This window comes from Pholis gunnellus, assembly GCF_910591455.1.
Source record: "Pholis gunnellus genome assembly, chromosome: 6".
In the NCBI taxonomy this organism is placed as follows: domain Eukaryota; kingdom Metazoa; phylum Chordata; class Actinopteri; order Perciformes; family Pholidae; genus Pholis; species Pholis gunnellus.
Genome location: NC_136532.1, coordinates 27,981,214 through 27,996,446, shown reverse-complemented (window position 1 = coordinate 27,996,446; position 15,233 = coordinate 27,981,214). Strand labels below are relative to the sequence as shown.

At 46.6% G+C, this 15,233-nt stretch overlaps 1 protein-coding gene across 3 annotated transcripts in view; it reads right to left on the bottom strand.

The window, feature by feature from the left end:
- Nucleotides 1-15,233, bottom strand: part of LOC306697811 (NACHT, LRR and PYD domains-containing protein 3-like) — a 47,517-nt gene that overhangs the window by 1,762 nt on the left and 30,522 nt on the right. For 2 of the 3 annotated variants that reach the window (XM_079161870.1, XM_079161869.1), the window contains 7 exons: nt 9,972-10,050; nt 9,589-9,817; nt 7,631-9,446; nt 7,360-7,533; nt 6,373-6,546; nt 6,057-6,230; nt 123-169 (listed from right to left, as the gene is read on the bottom strand). In XM_079161870.1, coding sequence (XP_079017996.1) covers nt 123-169; nt 6,057-6,230; nt 6,373-6,546; nt 7,360-7,533; nt 7,631-9,446; nt 9,589-9,817; nt 9,972-10,050 — 2,693 coding nt within the window. The remainder of the gene's footprint in view (nt 1-122; nt 170-6,056; nt 6,231-6,372; nt 6,547-7,359; nt 7,534-7,630; nt 9,447-9,588; nt 9,818-9,971; nt 10,051-15,233) is intronic. The other variant, XM_079161871.1, reaches the window with a different exon arrangement.

Here is a 15,233-nt window from a genome sequence, read left to right as displayed (position 1 = left end):
AAGACACAACACAGCTGCAGTTATTAATCTATCATCTGTTTGATGATGACATCATCATGTGAATGAGTGATGTCAGTCTGAAGATGCTTTGTTTTCATGAATCAAACTCAAAGCACACTCACACTTCCTCAGACCTGGTCTGAACCATCGGACTCCAGCAGGCTCCACCCTGAAAGGAGGAGGGGGGTCAGAGCAGCATGAAACATGGACATTACATCGCTCTCACACACAGAGCTTTGTTCTTCATGTTCACACACACACACACACACACACACACACACACACAGACACAGACACAGACACACACACACACACACACACACACACACACACACACACACACACACACACACACACACACACACACACACACACACACACCTGGTCCTGTGTGTTCGATAACATCACAGTCACACATGGACTCCTGCTGTCTGATCACTGCACTATAATACATATTAATACATGAGATGTGCCGAACATTCCTGTGGAACCATGTTCTATCCATCATGTTCTTAGTATGTTTAGCTCTATTCATCTTGATGACAGAACACTGAAACATGTGAAAATGATTGAATGCGTCTGAATACAGGATTTGTCTCCTTCACTCAAAGAATCGGTTCAGATGTTATCAATCAAAGTCACTGAATGTTCTGGAACTCATGTTGCTTTATAGATCAGAGGGGAAAGTAGCTCCATTAGGTTAAAGACAAAGTGTTGAATTCATAGTCACCATGAATAAACACAGATCCATTCTCTCTCTTACATGGTGAACTGATGGTATTTTGGTATTTGAATGATTTCTCTGAGTCCTCAGTAAGCCATGTTTCTGACAGGCAATAACTGAAACTTCATGCTTCAGTCAAGACAAATAATGAATGAATGTGTCATAGTTGGAAGACTTCTAGTATTCAGATGAACAGTAAAGAATGTATTCCCTAAAACCGTCTGTGTGATGAAATGTGCTGCTCACACCAACGCTTCTGATCCCATTTCAACAGGAAATGCTGCAGCTGATGCTGCAACTAAGCAAGCGATTGATGCTCGGTGTGCCTCCAGAAATATCCCTCACTCATGATATTCACTTCCTGCAGACATTGGCCTCTGCAGAGCCAAAGTGTTGGGCCTCATCTGGTCCAGGTTTAAAACATGCTCTCTTCCATTAGTACTAAATGAGCTCACAGCAGAGATCACTTGCTACAGGGACAATATGTAGTCTTTAGTATGTGTGTTATCCACATTCTGTATAGAATTTAATATGAAATATATCATCTATAAAAACCACAACCTTTGTCTCAAAGACTAAATCCCAGTCTGCTAGCAGTGATAAGAGATGGAAGGAGACTGAATCTGATGCTTTCACTTTGTAACGGTCCCATGCAGCTTCTCATCCTTTCTTCAGCTGCTCATCATCATCCTGATGAATCATCAAAGCAGATACAAACACCACTTCAACACAATCAGGAGAAATGCTTTACAGCGTTTGACTCCTCTTTATACTACATCTGTGCACTGCTGTTTATTTGAGCTGAGATCATGAGACCGTAATATTTCATTGTGTACACTGTGTTTTATTTATGTTTTATATTTTACTGTATATATATTGTGTATTTGTATACTTCATACTTGTATTTGTTCCTGTGTTGCTTTAGTTGCTTTAGTGGATGTTGTGCTGCTGTAATAAACTAACGTCCTCTTGCAGGATGAATAAAGTATCTAAACTCTGAAGACAGCATGATGACGTGATGAGGCCTCTACATTCAATAACATGAATATCACTGGATTCAACTTGTTCACTGACATTAGGGAATGTAAAAGAACTGCAACGTTAAATATTAGTATTTGATGAAGCTGTTGTTTTATGAATGACAATAGAATACAGTGTGAAGTATCACAGCAGGGATTCATCAGAATAAACTGAGGAGCATCATTCATCTGTAGATCTCAGGGTTTAAGACTGGACTTAGAGCAACGCTCAGTGGAAACAAAGCAAAGAAATGATGGGATGTAATCTTATTACTGCAGCATGGAACACAAGAGAGAGCACAGTTATTTAGTATTTTGTAGGAAATGTATTGTTTGCTAACAACGCATGGAGCAGCTGAGTAACGCGATGGAAGGCAGAGCTCCAGCACCGTGACACACAGTCCGGTCCTTCATGGAGCCTCAGACGGTCAACAGAGAACCAAGAACCAGCAACCAGCAGATTAAAGAAACCATTTGTAATTGAACTAAACAGCAAATGACATGTGATATGAATACACTACATTGATGTAGATTGGCCCTCGACATGCTGTTAGAGAAGAAGGAAGAAGACGATCCTGCAACATGTGACCTGTTTCAATGCCCGACTGCTTCCCTCCTTTAGACGAGCAGGACTTTGAAAGAGACATTTCTGTGTCATACTGATGTTTCTTATTATTACAGCTTGTGATCTGAGAAAGATGATCTCACACAACAGCTGCTGCTTTCTTTGACTTTACTTGATGAAGGAATCAATGAAACTCAGTTGATTCTGAATGTTTGTTCTGGTAATATGATAGAATTGCTTACAAAGTGTTGCGGTTGTTTGATGATTGTGTGTTATGAAACTCACTGATATGTCTCATTATACAGTTCAACAGAGATGGAGGTCCAGCGTCTGTGTGTCTCCTCATCTCAGGAGCCTTATCTCAACATGTTGGTGTGAACATTCCCTCGCTTGCTACAACATAGAGCTGCTTACAATTTGAAAACACAGCTGACTTCTTTCCCTGATGGATGAATGATGTGCAGATGTAAACCACTGTGAGTATTATGTGTTCATGCTTTGATATGCCGCTGATTGACGACTGTGGTCTGTGGTTTCAACACCTTCATGATTCTGTCTGCACGTCAGTACGTTTCTCTAGTGTCGCTGCCAAAGTTAACCAGATGAACGAGTGAGACGTCCAGATGAGGGCAGGTGTCAATGCTTTGTTAGACTGTCCTTTAGTGCGAGCCATCAACAGATCAGTGTCCCACCAACTCCTCCTGGATTCCCCTGAGCCCTCTGTTCAAACCACTGCTCCATGAGACACGTTTACAGCTATGATGCAAACTCATCCCTGACAGACTTTAGCGTCATGACGAGGCGAGTGAGTAAAGGTTGTGTTTCCTCCACAGACACACAAAAACAGCCCGTCAGCACTTTCCTACGCTCGGGGTTAATGATGTCATGAATACAAATCATGATGAAATGTTACTGACTCATGTTCTCACTGCTAGTGGTGAATATATACTATTGTAGTGATCTAATGTAATGATCAAGGGGAGGATTGTAATGGTCATTTTTCACGTAGTGTGTATTTCTACTCAGTATATTGTGTTCATGGTTCTTTGTTGAACTTCACCGTGTCTCTGATGTGCAGAAGAAGAGTTCTCCCTCTCTGTTCACAAAGAGAACTAACTGTGTTGTGTGAGAATGTTCCAGCACCGAGGCCTTTGGGCCGCTTGTTGTGGTTGCTGACCGTTTGTTTTTGAATGTTGTTCCGATCAGTCTGAGACCAAAAGTCTGTAACATCGGCCATCGGCCCACCTTTGCTCATTCTGTATGAAGAAAGCTTCTTCACTTGTTTCTGGGTTCTTCCTCACTGAGACTGAACGCATTCTGTGGTGATGATTGAACCTTCTGAATCTTTTCCATTACAAGCTTCTTCTGATTGGCCCATGACGACAGCTCATGATGTTCACTTGTTCATGATCTATTATTATCAGTATTATATTGACAATCATCCATTTCACACTCAGTTTCCTCCACCAGTCAGTCAGTAAATCACATGTTTAAACCTGCATCAATTGATTTCTTTGTCCACTTGTGGTTCAGTGAAAACAAGCTGTAAACACAACATCTGACATATTATCAGCTTATAAAGTAGTTGTGTCTAACATGATGTCAACCAGCTGCTTCCACATCCAGCAGTTACACATCAACATGATGACTCATCAGGAGTCTTTGTGTTTGTGTCTCCTGATGAATGTTAGTCCACTATTCTCTCTCTTGTAGCTCTGTGTTTGGTCTCCACCACCTCCTGAGGGAAACATCTGTCTCTTTAGCTGCTAAATGCTCCTCTATGTTCACCAGCTAGTCTCTGACTGAGTCTGTCTGCTGTTTGCTGCTGAGCAGGTAGTGAACAGTGGCTTCATCACAGCTTGTTGGATGAAAACAGCTGCTGCTGGAAACACTGAGACTCAACCAAACAGGAAATGTGCTGCAGAACCAAAACTAGGAGCTAAAAGAGGCTAAAAAGCTCAGTAGAGCTGCAGAGATGGAGACAGTTCTCTGTGGGTTCATCACCACCACAAGACTCTTCACCATCACACAGAGTCAGCTGATCCGTTGTCAGTATAGAAGCATTGATTGTTGATGTTCTGGTCCTGACAAGCGACCTCTTGTGTTTGTGTAATAATGACTGTTGTCCCTCAGAAGTAAAGGAGAAAGAATCCTGAAACCACTATAGCGCCACAAACCCTCTGATGGAGGAGGTCGGGGGGGATGGTTGGATGTACAAAGCTGTTCACATCCCGTCTCCTAGCAACAGTCAACACTGGTTTCTATGATCTGTAATCTGGGGGTGAAAATATTACAGTTCAAGTCCGTCTGCAGCCACAGAGCACTGCCTGTGTCCCCCTAGAACTTTGGTCCAGTCCTCAATAAACCTCTTTGGGCTCTGACCCACCATGTCCACAATCAGCTGTTGGTTCTTCACTGAGCGTCTGTGGCCGACTGTCACCTGTAGTTTCAACAAGTCGACTCTTATCAGCCAGAGAACTGGCTCTCAGTCAGAGATGGGCAGTATTTCTATTACTTGTATTTGAAATCCATTTTTAAATTACTTTTGAGTATTTTGTAATTTGTATTTGATAGGGCCGATTAAAAATCTAAAGTAATTTGTAACAAAATACTTTAGAGTGGAGTAATTTTGTATTTAAAATACTCAAAATACTTTCTCCACGAATCAAAAAACAGTTCAGAGTTCAGTCTTCAGATCTTCAAGTTCAGCTGATTGTCTGTCAAGTTAAATATTGTGTCTGAGTGACAGATGTCAACTAGCTTGATTTATAACTTATGTCTGGGTCTGGCTACATAGCCTATTGTTTATACATGGTGATGGTTATAATATCAAGCTAGCGATCGATGCTAACATGCTAATGACGCTAGCATGCTGTCTAGGCTAGTGCATAGCCAGTGTTTAGCAAGTTAACTTATCAGTGGAGTAGCTAGCTATAGGAAGAGGGAGATTGGGAGCTTGTATGTCATATGTGGTGAATATTTTCTTGTTGATACAAAGCCAAAGTTTATGGGCTGTTAAGTCCCATTAATATATATATATATACATTAATCAATCAAGTTGTTGTCTTTCAATAGCTTTGCTAAGTTACACTGACTTTGTGACTGTTCTTCCTTTTTGTGGGGTTCACCAGAGCTTTGTGTACATTATATAAACCTGAATGCTCTGCTATACCACATGGTGAGTAAACAGAAAATCCGGAAAAAAGTATTTCCTATATTTTAAATACAAAATACATGTATTTTGTTACATTTTCTGCCACCAGTATTTTGTATTTTGTATTTTGTTGTAATACATTTATTTGGGGGTATTTTGTATTTTGTATCAAAATACATCTTGATGTATTTTTGCCCATCTCTGCTCTCAGTGCAGAACAAACCAAAACCAGGTAAAGCTGAACTTCTTCAAAACAGAAAAACATTCCTATTGTGATTATTTATTGTTTGTTTGTCTTTTCACAATAAAGTCTGGACTAAAGGACAACACACACGAGCATCAAAACATCAACTATTGTTTGATATGAGCCCACAAACCTGCAGCGTGACGACATTGACTCATGTCAACCCACCATGATACCCGTCAACGTGTCAGGATACACCACTGTCCTATTTTCCCTGTCTCTGGTAGTTTGAGGTCAGCTTGGTGTGTCAGGGTCATATTAACCAGGCTGACAGTGTGACAGAGAAAAGTCTCCAGCTCTACCTTCTCTATCAGACTGATTGTCTGTAGCTGCAGCAGGTTTCTTCATACCTGAGAGTTTCCAGTCTCCAGTGTGGATCCTTCAGTCCAGCAGACAGCAGCTTCACTCCTGAGTCTCCTGGATGATTGTAGCTCAGGTCCAGCTCTCTCAGATGGGAGGGGTTGGAGCTCAGAGCTGAGGCCAGAGAAGCACAGCCTTCCTCTTTGATCAGACAGCCTGACAGACTGCAAACACACAAAACAACACACATGTCACATAATCTGAGGGAACTGTGAGGGCTGGAAGGTTTATGTTTATTACTGTCATCACCAATGTGTTTGTGTGTAAACTTTTTCTTAGTCCAAGAAAAGTAATTCACAGGGTCACCTGAGAGTCTCCACTTCACAATGTGGACTCTCCAGTCCAGCAGACATTAGCTTCACTCCTGAATCCTGGAGGTTGTTGTTACTCAGGTCCATCTCTCTCAGACTAGAGGACTGGGAGCTGAGAACTGAGGACAGAGCTTCACAGCTTCTCTCTGAAAGGTTACAGACACTCAGTCTGAAGAGACAAGGATGAAGAAAGAAGAAACAATAAGTAGAAAAGATAGCAGCGTATTTAAGTTATGTGAGGAGCTGTGAGGGCTGGAAGGTTACTGCAGTACTGAGATACTGTCGGCTACTGTGGGGTTACATTAACATTGTTACTGATTGTTTTCTCGTCACAACCAAGAACCCACTAATGTCTATCAACAATCTTACAACATTACTGCTAACTCTCTGATGTAACAATACACTGAGAAAAAAACACTATAACATATGTTTATGGAAGAATATCGAAATTGTCACGATTAGGCTTTGCCTCTGTGTTCTGTGTGTCTTTGTGTAGCTTCTCACTCTACCTGTCAGTCACTCCCTCAGTCTAATTCCCTTCACCTGCCTCTGATTATTAATCAAGCACTTCCCCCTCATCAGCACAACTCCCCTCACCTGTTCATCCCTCTACATAACTCCTGTCCCTCAGTCACTCGTTGCCAGATCCTTGCTTAATGTCTACCCGCCCGTTTGCTCGTCCTGTTCCCAGGTTTCCCGTCTGCCTTCCCTGTCTCATTCCTGCTGGATTTCCCCCCTCGTCTCTCGTCTTGTCCGTGGATCCCCTGTCGTTTCCTGTAAGTTTCCTGTCGGAGTAACTTGTGCAATAAAATACCTTCTTCACGCTACTCTGCCTGATCTGCGTTTGAGTCCTCCATAATGCCCCGTGACAGAAATAAAATATTTGATTGAAATCATGAAAGCAGAGACAATCTTATGAAGGTTATGAGTTTACCCATAGAAGTAAATAAGGAAACTATTTGGACATTAATTGAATCCTGACCTGAGAGTCTCCAGTGTACAATGTGGACTTTCCAGTCCAGCAGACATTAGCTTCACTCCTGAATCCTGCAGGTTGTTGTTACTCAGGTCCATCTCTCTCAGACTAGAGGACTGGGAGCTGAGAACTGAGGACAGAGCTTCACAGCTTCTCTCTGAGAGGTTACAGCCACTCAGTCTGAAGAGACAATGATGAAGAAAAAATAAACAATAAGTAGAAAAGATAGCAGCGTATTTAAGTTATGATATATGAATCTAACTCTCTCTGTACTTACAGAGCTTTGTTGGAGGCTTTGACCACTGGCAGCAGCCTCAGAAGAGCCTCCTCTGAAGCAGAGTATTTCTTCAGGTCAAACACGTCCAGATCTTTTCCTGATGACAGTAAGATGAAGACCAGAGCTGACCACTGAGCAGGAGACAGTTCATCTGTGGAGAGACGTCCTGAACTCAGGGACTGTTGGATCTCCTCCACTAGAGAACCATCATTCAGTTCATTCAGACAGTGGAACAGATTGATGCTTTTCTCTGGAGACACATTCTCACTGATCTTCTCCTTGATGTACTGGACTGTTCTCTGATTGGTCTTTGTGCTACTTCCTGTCTGTGTCAGCAGACCTCGTAGGAGAGTCTGATTGGTCTCCAGTGAAAGACCCAGGAGGAAGCGGAGGAACAAGTCCAGGTGTCCATTTGGACTCTGTAAGGCCTTGTCCACAGCACTCTGGTAGAGACGTGTTCGTTTAGATTTGTCTCTGGAGACTTTAGACAACCGGGAGGTTGTTGGTTCTTCTAACAGCAGATTGACTCCAGAGTTGATGAAGGTCAGATGGACATGAAGAGCAGCGAGAAACTCCTGAACACTCAGATGGACGAAGCAGAAGACCTTGCCCTGGTACAGTCCTCTCTCCTCTCTAAAGATCTGTGTGAACACTCCTGAGTACACTGAGGCTGATCTGATGTTGATGCCACACTCTGTCAGGTCGGATTCATAGAAGATCAGATTGCCTTTCTGCAGTTGATCAAAAGCCAGTTTTACCAGAGACTCAGTCATCTTCCTGCTCTCTGGACTCCAGTGTGGATCCGTCGCAGCTCCTCCATCATACTTGACCTTCTTCAGTTTGGACTGAACCACCAGGAAGTGGATGTACATCTCAGTCAGGGTCTTGGGCAGCTCTCCTCCCTCTCTGGTCTTCAACACCTCCTCTAGAACTCCAGCAGTGATCCAGCAGAAGACTGGGATGTGGCACATGATGTGGAGGCTTCGTGAGGTCTTGATGTGGGAGATGATCCTGCTGGCCTGCTTCTTATCTCTGAATCTCTTCCTGAAGTACTCCTCCTTCTGTGGGTCAGTGAACCCTCTGACCTCTGTCACCATGTCGACACACTCAGGAGGGATCTGATTGGCTGCTGCAGGTCGTGTGGTTATCCAGAGGCGAGCAGAGGGAAGCAGTTTCCCCCTGCAGAGGTTTGTCAGCAGCACATCCACTGAGGTGGACTCTGTAACATCAGTCAGGATCTCATTGTTGAGGAAGTCCAGAGGAAGTCGACACTCATCCAGACCGTCAAAGATGAACAGAACCAGGAACTCTTCAAACCTGCAGATTCCTGCTTCTTTGGTTTCACTGAAGAAGTGATGAACAAGTTCCACCAAGCTGAACTTCTTCTCTTTCAGCACATTCAGCTCTCTGAAAGTGAATGGAAATGTGAACAATATGTCCTGGTGGTCTTTGTCTTCAGCCCAGTCCAGAGTGAACTTCTGTGTTAAGACTGTTTTCCCAATGCCAGCCACTCCCTTTGTCATCACGGTTCTGATTGGTTCCTCTCCTCCAGGTGAGGCTTTAAAGAGGTCTTCTTGTCTGATGGTTGTTTCTGGTCTGTGTGGTTTCCTGGATGCTGTTTCAATCTGTCTGACCTCATGTTCATCATTGACCTCTGCAGTCCCTCCCTCTGTGATGTAGAGCTCTGTGTAGATCTGGTTCAGAAGGGTTTGGTTTCCTGCTTTAGCGATTCCCTCAAACACACACTGGAACTTCTTCTTCAGGTTAGATTTGAGTTCACGCTGACAAACTGCAGGATGACTTCCTGAATGACTTCCTGAATAAAAACAAAGAGCATCAATGAATAGATTATTAGACAAATAGCTCAACATATCTGAATACATGTTGGTCCATCTCTTGAGACTTTAGTAAACGTTCCATTTATCCAGCATGTTAAATCTTTAGAGAAATCCTCTTACTGCTCTGCAGACAGTCAGCCAGCTCCTCCTGCTTCATCCTCCTCAGGAAGTTTATTGTGATCTTCAGAAATGCCTCTCTGCTGCTCCTCCTCTGCTCTTCATCCTCACCGTCCAGCACCTCCTCATCCTCCCTCTGACTCTCTAAGCATTCTGGGTAATCTGAACTCAGTCCCTTCTGGATCTTCTTCAGCTCGTTCTTCACAAAAGTGACGATGTTCTCCTCCAGCAGCTGGAACAGAATATTCTCTGAATGACACAAACTAAAACCATGGAACCAAACATCAGATCCATGTTGGACAGACTGACAATCCACTGGTCTACAAAGTGCAGCATGGAGATGATTGTGAACAGAATAGATTTAAAGTAGTTGTACATGTACAGACCATAAATATGGAGTCCAGGTGTGTTTGATGCTGCTGGGCAGACTGACCTCTGGGAACCTCTGAGCTCTCCTGGTCCTCTCTGTGGAGGAATCATGAAGAATCAGCTCACATTGTGTTTGTACCATTAACACAAATACAACAATTAGTTAAAGATGTTGTGTTCTGTCATGATTAGTGCTGAGCAATGATAAAAAATGTAAACCGCGATTAATCGCATGATTTTTGTCAAGAAGTCTTTGATCTGCCAGGATTTTATCACGACAATGTTGACTTTGTTATGATCACAGAATGTTGGACTAGCTCTGAGGAATGCACACCTCTCATTGAGTCATGCTGTGATTCACAGAAATGTTCTCAGTCGTTCCTCACTCTGGATCGGCTGCTTCTCCTCCTTTGAATATCTTAGTTATATTCACAGACCCACTAATCTTACTGTTGATCTTTCATTATGGAACAATATGACAGAGTCCTTATTCTTGGTGATTTTCATATGTTTGCTGTCCCTCAATCATCACAATCATCAGTCAAGTGTCGAACCATCTTTCGGAGGGATATGCTACACCCTACCCTGGTGTTCTCATGTTTCCTTACCTCCTCATCCCTCACTCCCTACCCTGGTGTTCTCATGTTTCCTTACCTCCTCATCCCTCACTCCCTACCCTGGTGTTCTCATGTCTCCTTACCTCCTCATCCCTCACTCCCTACCCTGGTGTTCTCATGTTTCCTTGCCTCCTCGTCCCTCACTCCCTACCCTGGTGTTCTCATGTCTCCTTACCTCCTCATCCCTCACTCCCTACCCTGGTGTTCTCATGTTTCCTTGCCTCCTCGTCCCTCACTCCCTACCCTGGTGTTCTCATGTCTCCTTACCTCCTCATCCCTCACTCCCTACCCTGGTGTTCTCATGTCTCCTTACCTCTTCATCCCTCACTCCCTACCCTGGTGTTCTCATGTCTCCTTACCTCCTCCTCCCTCACTCCCTACCCTGGTGTTCTCATGTCTCCTTACCTCCTCATCCCTCACTCCCTACCCTGGTGTTCTCATGTCTCCTTACCTCCTCCTCCCTCACTCCCTACCCTGGTGTTCGCATGTCTCCTTACCTCCTCCTCCCTCACTCCCTACCCTGGTGTTCTCATGTCTCCTTACCTCCTCCTCCCTCACTCCCTACCCTGGTGTTCTCATGTCTCCTTACCTCCTCCTCCCTCACTCCCTACCCTGGTGTTCGCATGTCTCCTTACCTCCTCCTCCCTCACTCCCTACCCTGGTGTTCTCATGTCTCCTTACCTCCTCCTCCCTCACTCCCTACCCTGGTGTTCTCATGTCTCCTTACCTCCTCATCCCTCACTCCCTACCCTGGTGTTCTCATGTCTCCTTACCTCCTCCTCCCTCACTCCCTACCCTGGTGTTCTCATGTCTCCTTACCTCCTCCTCCCTCACTCCCTACCCTGGTGTTCTCATGTCTCCTTACCTCCTCCTCCCTCACTCCCTACCCTGGTGTTCGCATGTCTCCTTACCTCCTCCTCCCTCACTCCCTACCCTGGTGTTCTCATGTCTCCTTACCTCCTCCTCCCTCACTCCCTACCCTGGTGTTCTCATGTCTCCTTACCTCCTCATCCCTCACTCCCTACCCTGGTGTTCTCATGTCTCCTTACCTCCTCCTCCCTCACTCCCTACCCTGGTGTTCTCATGTCTCCTTACCTCCTCCTCCCTCACTCCCTACCCTGGTGTTCTCATGTCTCCTTACCTCCTCATCCCTCACTCCCTACCCTGGTGTTCTCATGTCTCCTTACCTCCTCGTCCCTCACTCCCTACCCTGGTGTTCTCATGTTTCCTTGCCTCCTCGTCCCTCACTCCCTACCCTGGTGTTCTCATGTCTCCTTACCTCCTCATCCCTCACTCCCTACCCTGGTGTTCTCATGTTTCCTTGCCTCCTCGTCCCTCACTCCCTACCCTGGTGTTCTCATGTCTCCTTACCTCCTCATCCCTCACTCCCTACCCTGGTGTTCTCATGTCTCCTTACCTCTTCATCCCTCACTCCCTACCCTGGTGTTCTCATGTCTCCTTACCTCCTCCTCCCTCACTCCCTACCCTGGTGTTCTCATGTCTCCTTACCTCCTCATCCCTCACTCCCTACCCTGGTGTTCTCATGTCTCCTTACCTCCTCCTCCCTCACTCCCTACCCTGGTGTTCGCATGTCTCCTTACCTCCTCCTCCCTCACTCCCTACCCTGGTGTTCTCATGTCTCCTTACCTCCTCCTCCCTCACTCCCTACCCTGGTGTTCTCATGTCTCCTTACCTCCTCCTCCCTCACTCCCTACCCTGGTGTTCGCATGTCTCCTTACCTCCTCCTCCCTCACTCCCTACCCTGGTGTTCTCATGTCTCCTTACCTCCTCCTCCCTCACTCCCTACCCTGGTGTTCTCATGTCTCCTTACCTCCTCATCCCTCACTCCCTACCCTGGTGTTCTCATGTCTCCTTACCTCCTCCTCCCTCACTCCCTACCCTGGTGTTCTCATGTCTCCTTACCTCCTCCTCCCTCACTCCCTACCCTGGTGTTCTCATGTCTCCTTACCTCCTCCTCCCTCACTCCCTACCCTGGTGTTCGCATGTCTCCTTACCTCCTCCTCCCTCACTCCCTACCCTGGTGTTCTCATGTCTCCTTACCTCCTCCTCCCTCACTCCCTACCCTGGTGTTCTCATGTCTCCTTACCTCCTCATCCCTCACTCCCTACCCTGGTGTTCTCATGTCTCCTTACCTCCTCCTCCCTCACTCCCTACCCTGGTGTTCTCATGTCTCCTTACCTCCTCCTCCCTCACTCCCTACCCTGGTGTTCTCATGTCTCCTTACCTCCTCCTCCCTCACTCCCTACCCTGGTGTTCGCATGTCTCCTTACCTCCTCCTCCCTCACTCCCTACCCTGGTGTTCTCATGTCTCCTTACCTCCTCCTCCCTCACTCCCTACCCTGGTGTTCTCATGTCTCCTTACCTCCTCATCCCTCACTCCCTACCCTGGTGTTCTCATGTCTCCTTACCTCCTCCTCCCTCACTCCCTACCCTGGTGTTCTCATGTCTCCTTACCTCCTCCTCCCTCACTTCCTACCCTGGTGTTCTCATGTTTCCTTACCTCCTCCTCCCTCACTCCCTACCCTGGTGTTCTCATGTCTCCTTACCTCCTCGTCCCTCACTCCCTACCCTGGTGTTCTCATGTTTCCTTGCCTCCTCGTCCCTCACTCCCTACCCTGGTGTTCTCATGTCTCCTTACCTCCTCATCCCTCACTCCCTACCCTGGTGTTCTCATGTTTCCTTGCCTCCTCGTCCCTCACTCCCTACCCTGGTGTTCTCATGTCTCCTTACCTCCTCATCCCTCACTCCCTACCCTGGTGTTCTCATGTCTCCTTACCTCTTCATCCCTCACTCCCTACCCTGGTGTTCTCATGTCTCCTTACCTCCTCCTCCCTCACTCCCTACCCTGGTGTTCTCATGTCTCCTTACCTCCTCATCCCTCACTCCCTACCCTGGTGTTCTCATGTCTCCTTACCTCCTCCTCCCTCACTCCCTACCCTGGTGTTCGCATGTCTCCTTACCTCCTCCTCCCTCACTCCCTACCCTGGTGTTCTCATGTCTCCTTACCTCCTCCTCCCTCACTCCCTACCCTGGTGTTCTCATGTCTCCTTACCTCCTCCTCCCTCACTCCCTACCCTGGTGTTCGCATGTCTCCTTACCTCCTCCTCCCTCACTCCCTACCCTGGTGTTCTCATGTCTCCTTACCTCCTCCTCCCTCACTCCCTACCCTGGTGTTCTCATGTCTCCTTACCTCCTCATCCCTCACTCCCTACCCTGGTGTTCTCATGTCTCCTTACCTCCTCCTCCCTCACTCCCTACCCTGGTGTTCTCATGTCTCCTTACCTCCTCCTCCCTCACTCCCTACCCTGGTGTTCTCATGTCTCCTTACCTCCTCCTCCCTCACTCCCTACCCTGGTGTTCGCATGTCTCCTTACCTCCTCCTCCCTCACTCCCTACCCTGGTGTTCTCATGTCTCCTTACCTCCTCCTCCCTCACTCCCTACCCTGGTGTTCTCATGTCTCCTTACCTCCTCATCCCTCACTCCCTACCCTGGTGTTCTCATGTCTCCTTACCTCCTCCTCCCTCACTCCCTACCCTGGTGTTCTCATGTCTCCTTACCTCCTCCTCCCTCACTCCCTACCCTGGTGTTCTCATGTCTCCTTACCTCCTCCTCCCTCACTCCCTACCCTGGTGTTCGCATGTCTCCTTACCTCCTCCTCCCTCACTCCCTACCCTGGTGTTCTCATGTCTCCTTACCTCCTCCTCCCTCACTCCCTACCCTGGTGTTCTCATGTCTCCTTACCTCCTCATCCCTCACTCCCTACCCTGGTGTTCTCATGTCTCCTTACCTCCTCCTCCCTCACTCCCTACCCTGGTGTTCTCATGTCTCCTTACCTCCTCCTCCCTCACTTCCTACCCTGGTGTTCTCATGTTTCCTTACCTCCTCCTCCCTCACTCCCTACCCTGGTGTTCTCATGTCTCCTTACCTCCTCCTCCCTCACTTCCTACCCTGGTGTTCTCATGTTTCCTTACCTCCTCCTCCCTCACTCCCTACCCTGGTGTTCTCATGTTTCCTTACCTCCTCCTCCCTCACTCCCTACCTGTCCGTGCTGGATCTGTCCTCGTTGTTTTAAAGATAAATAAGTTGTTAGCATGACATCATCCAGCTAGTAGAGAAGCTTCATGTTCTGCTTCTCTTTCCCGCTAGTCTGCTGTCTGATTGTGAGGTCAGGCTGATCTGGGATCAGATCTTTAACTGCAGTTTCTCCTCAAACTTCTCCTCTCAAACGGGTCTTGGAGGAGTAGCGCTCACGCTCGCCTGTAGAGACTTCTCCTGACGAGAACGCTCTGAATCTATTTGAGGACGCTGATTGGCTGAATTGTATGTCACTCATTTCTATCTTTAATCAGCAATTGGCTAAACTGCTTCATAGACCCGGCTCGGTGGGGGCTCAAGGTGGGGCCAGGCCCCATGGCCCTCTATCGACCAGCCCCGCCCCCCCTTGAAGGTCGTGTTAATTTAGTGTAATTGTATTTTCTCTACAGCGCCAGATCACAACAGAAGTCCTGAAGGTTCCTCTAGAACAGGTCTACACCGTGTTCTTTATTAAACTCACTAAACAGCCTCATGTTATGTATCTTATCTACAGACGGCATGTCATTCTGTCTCTACATGGTCGCGTGTTTACAATTCTCCTCTGT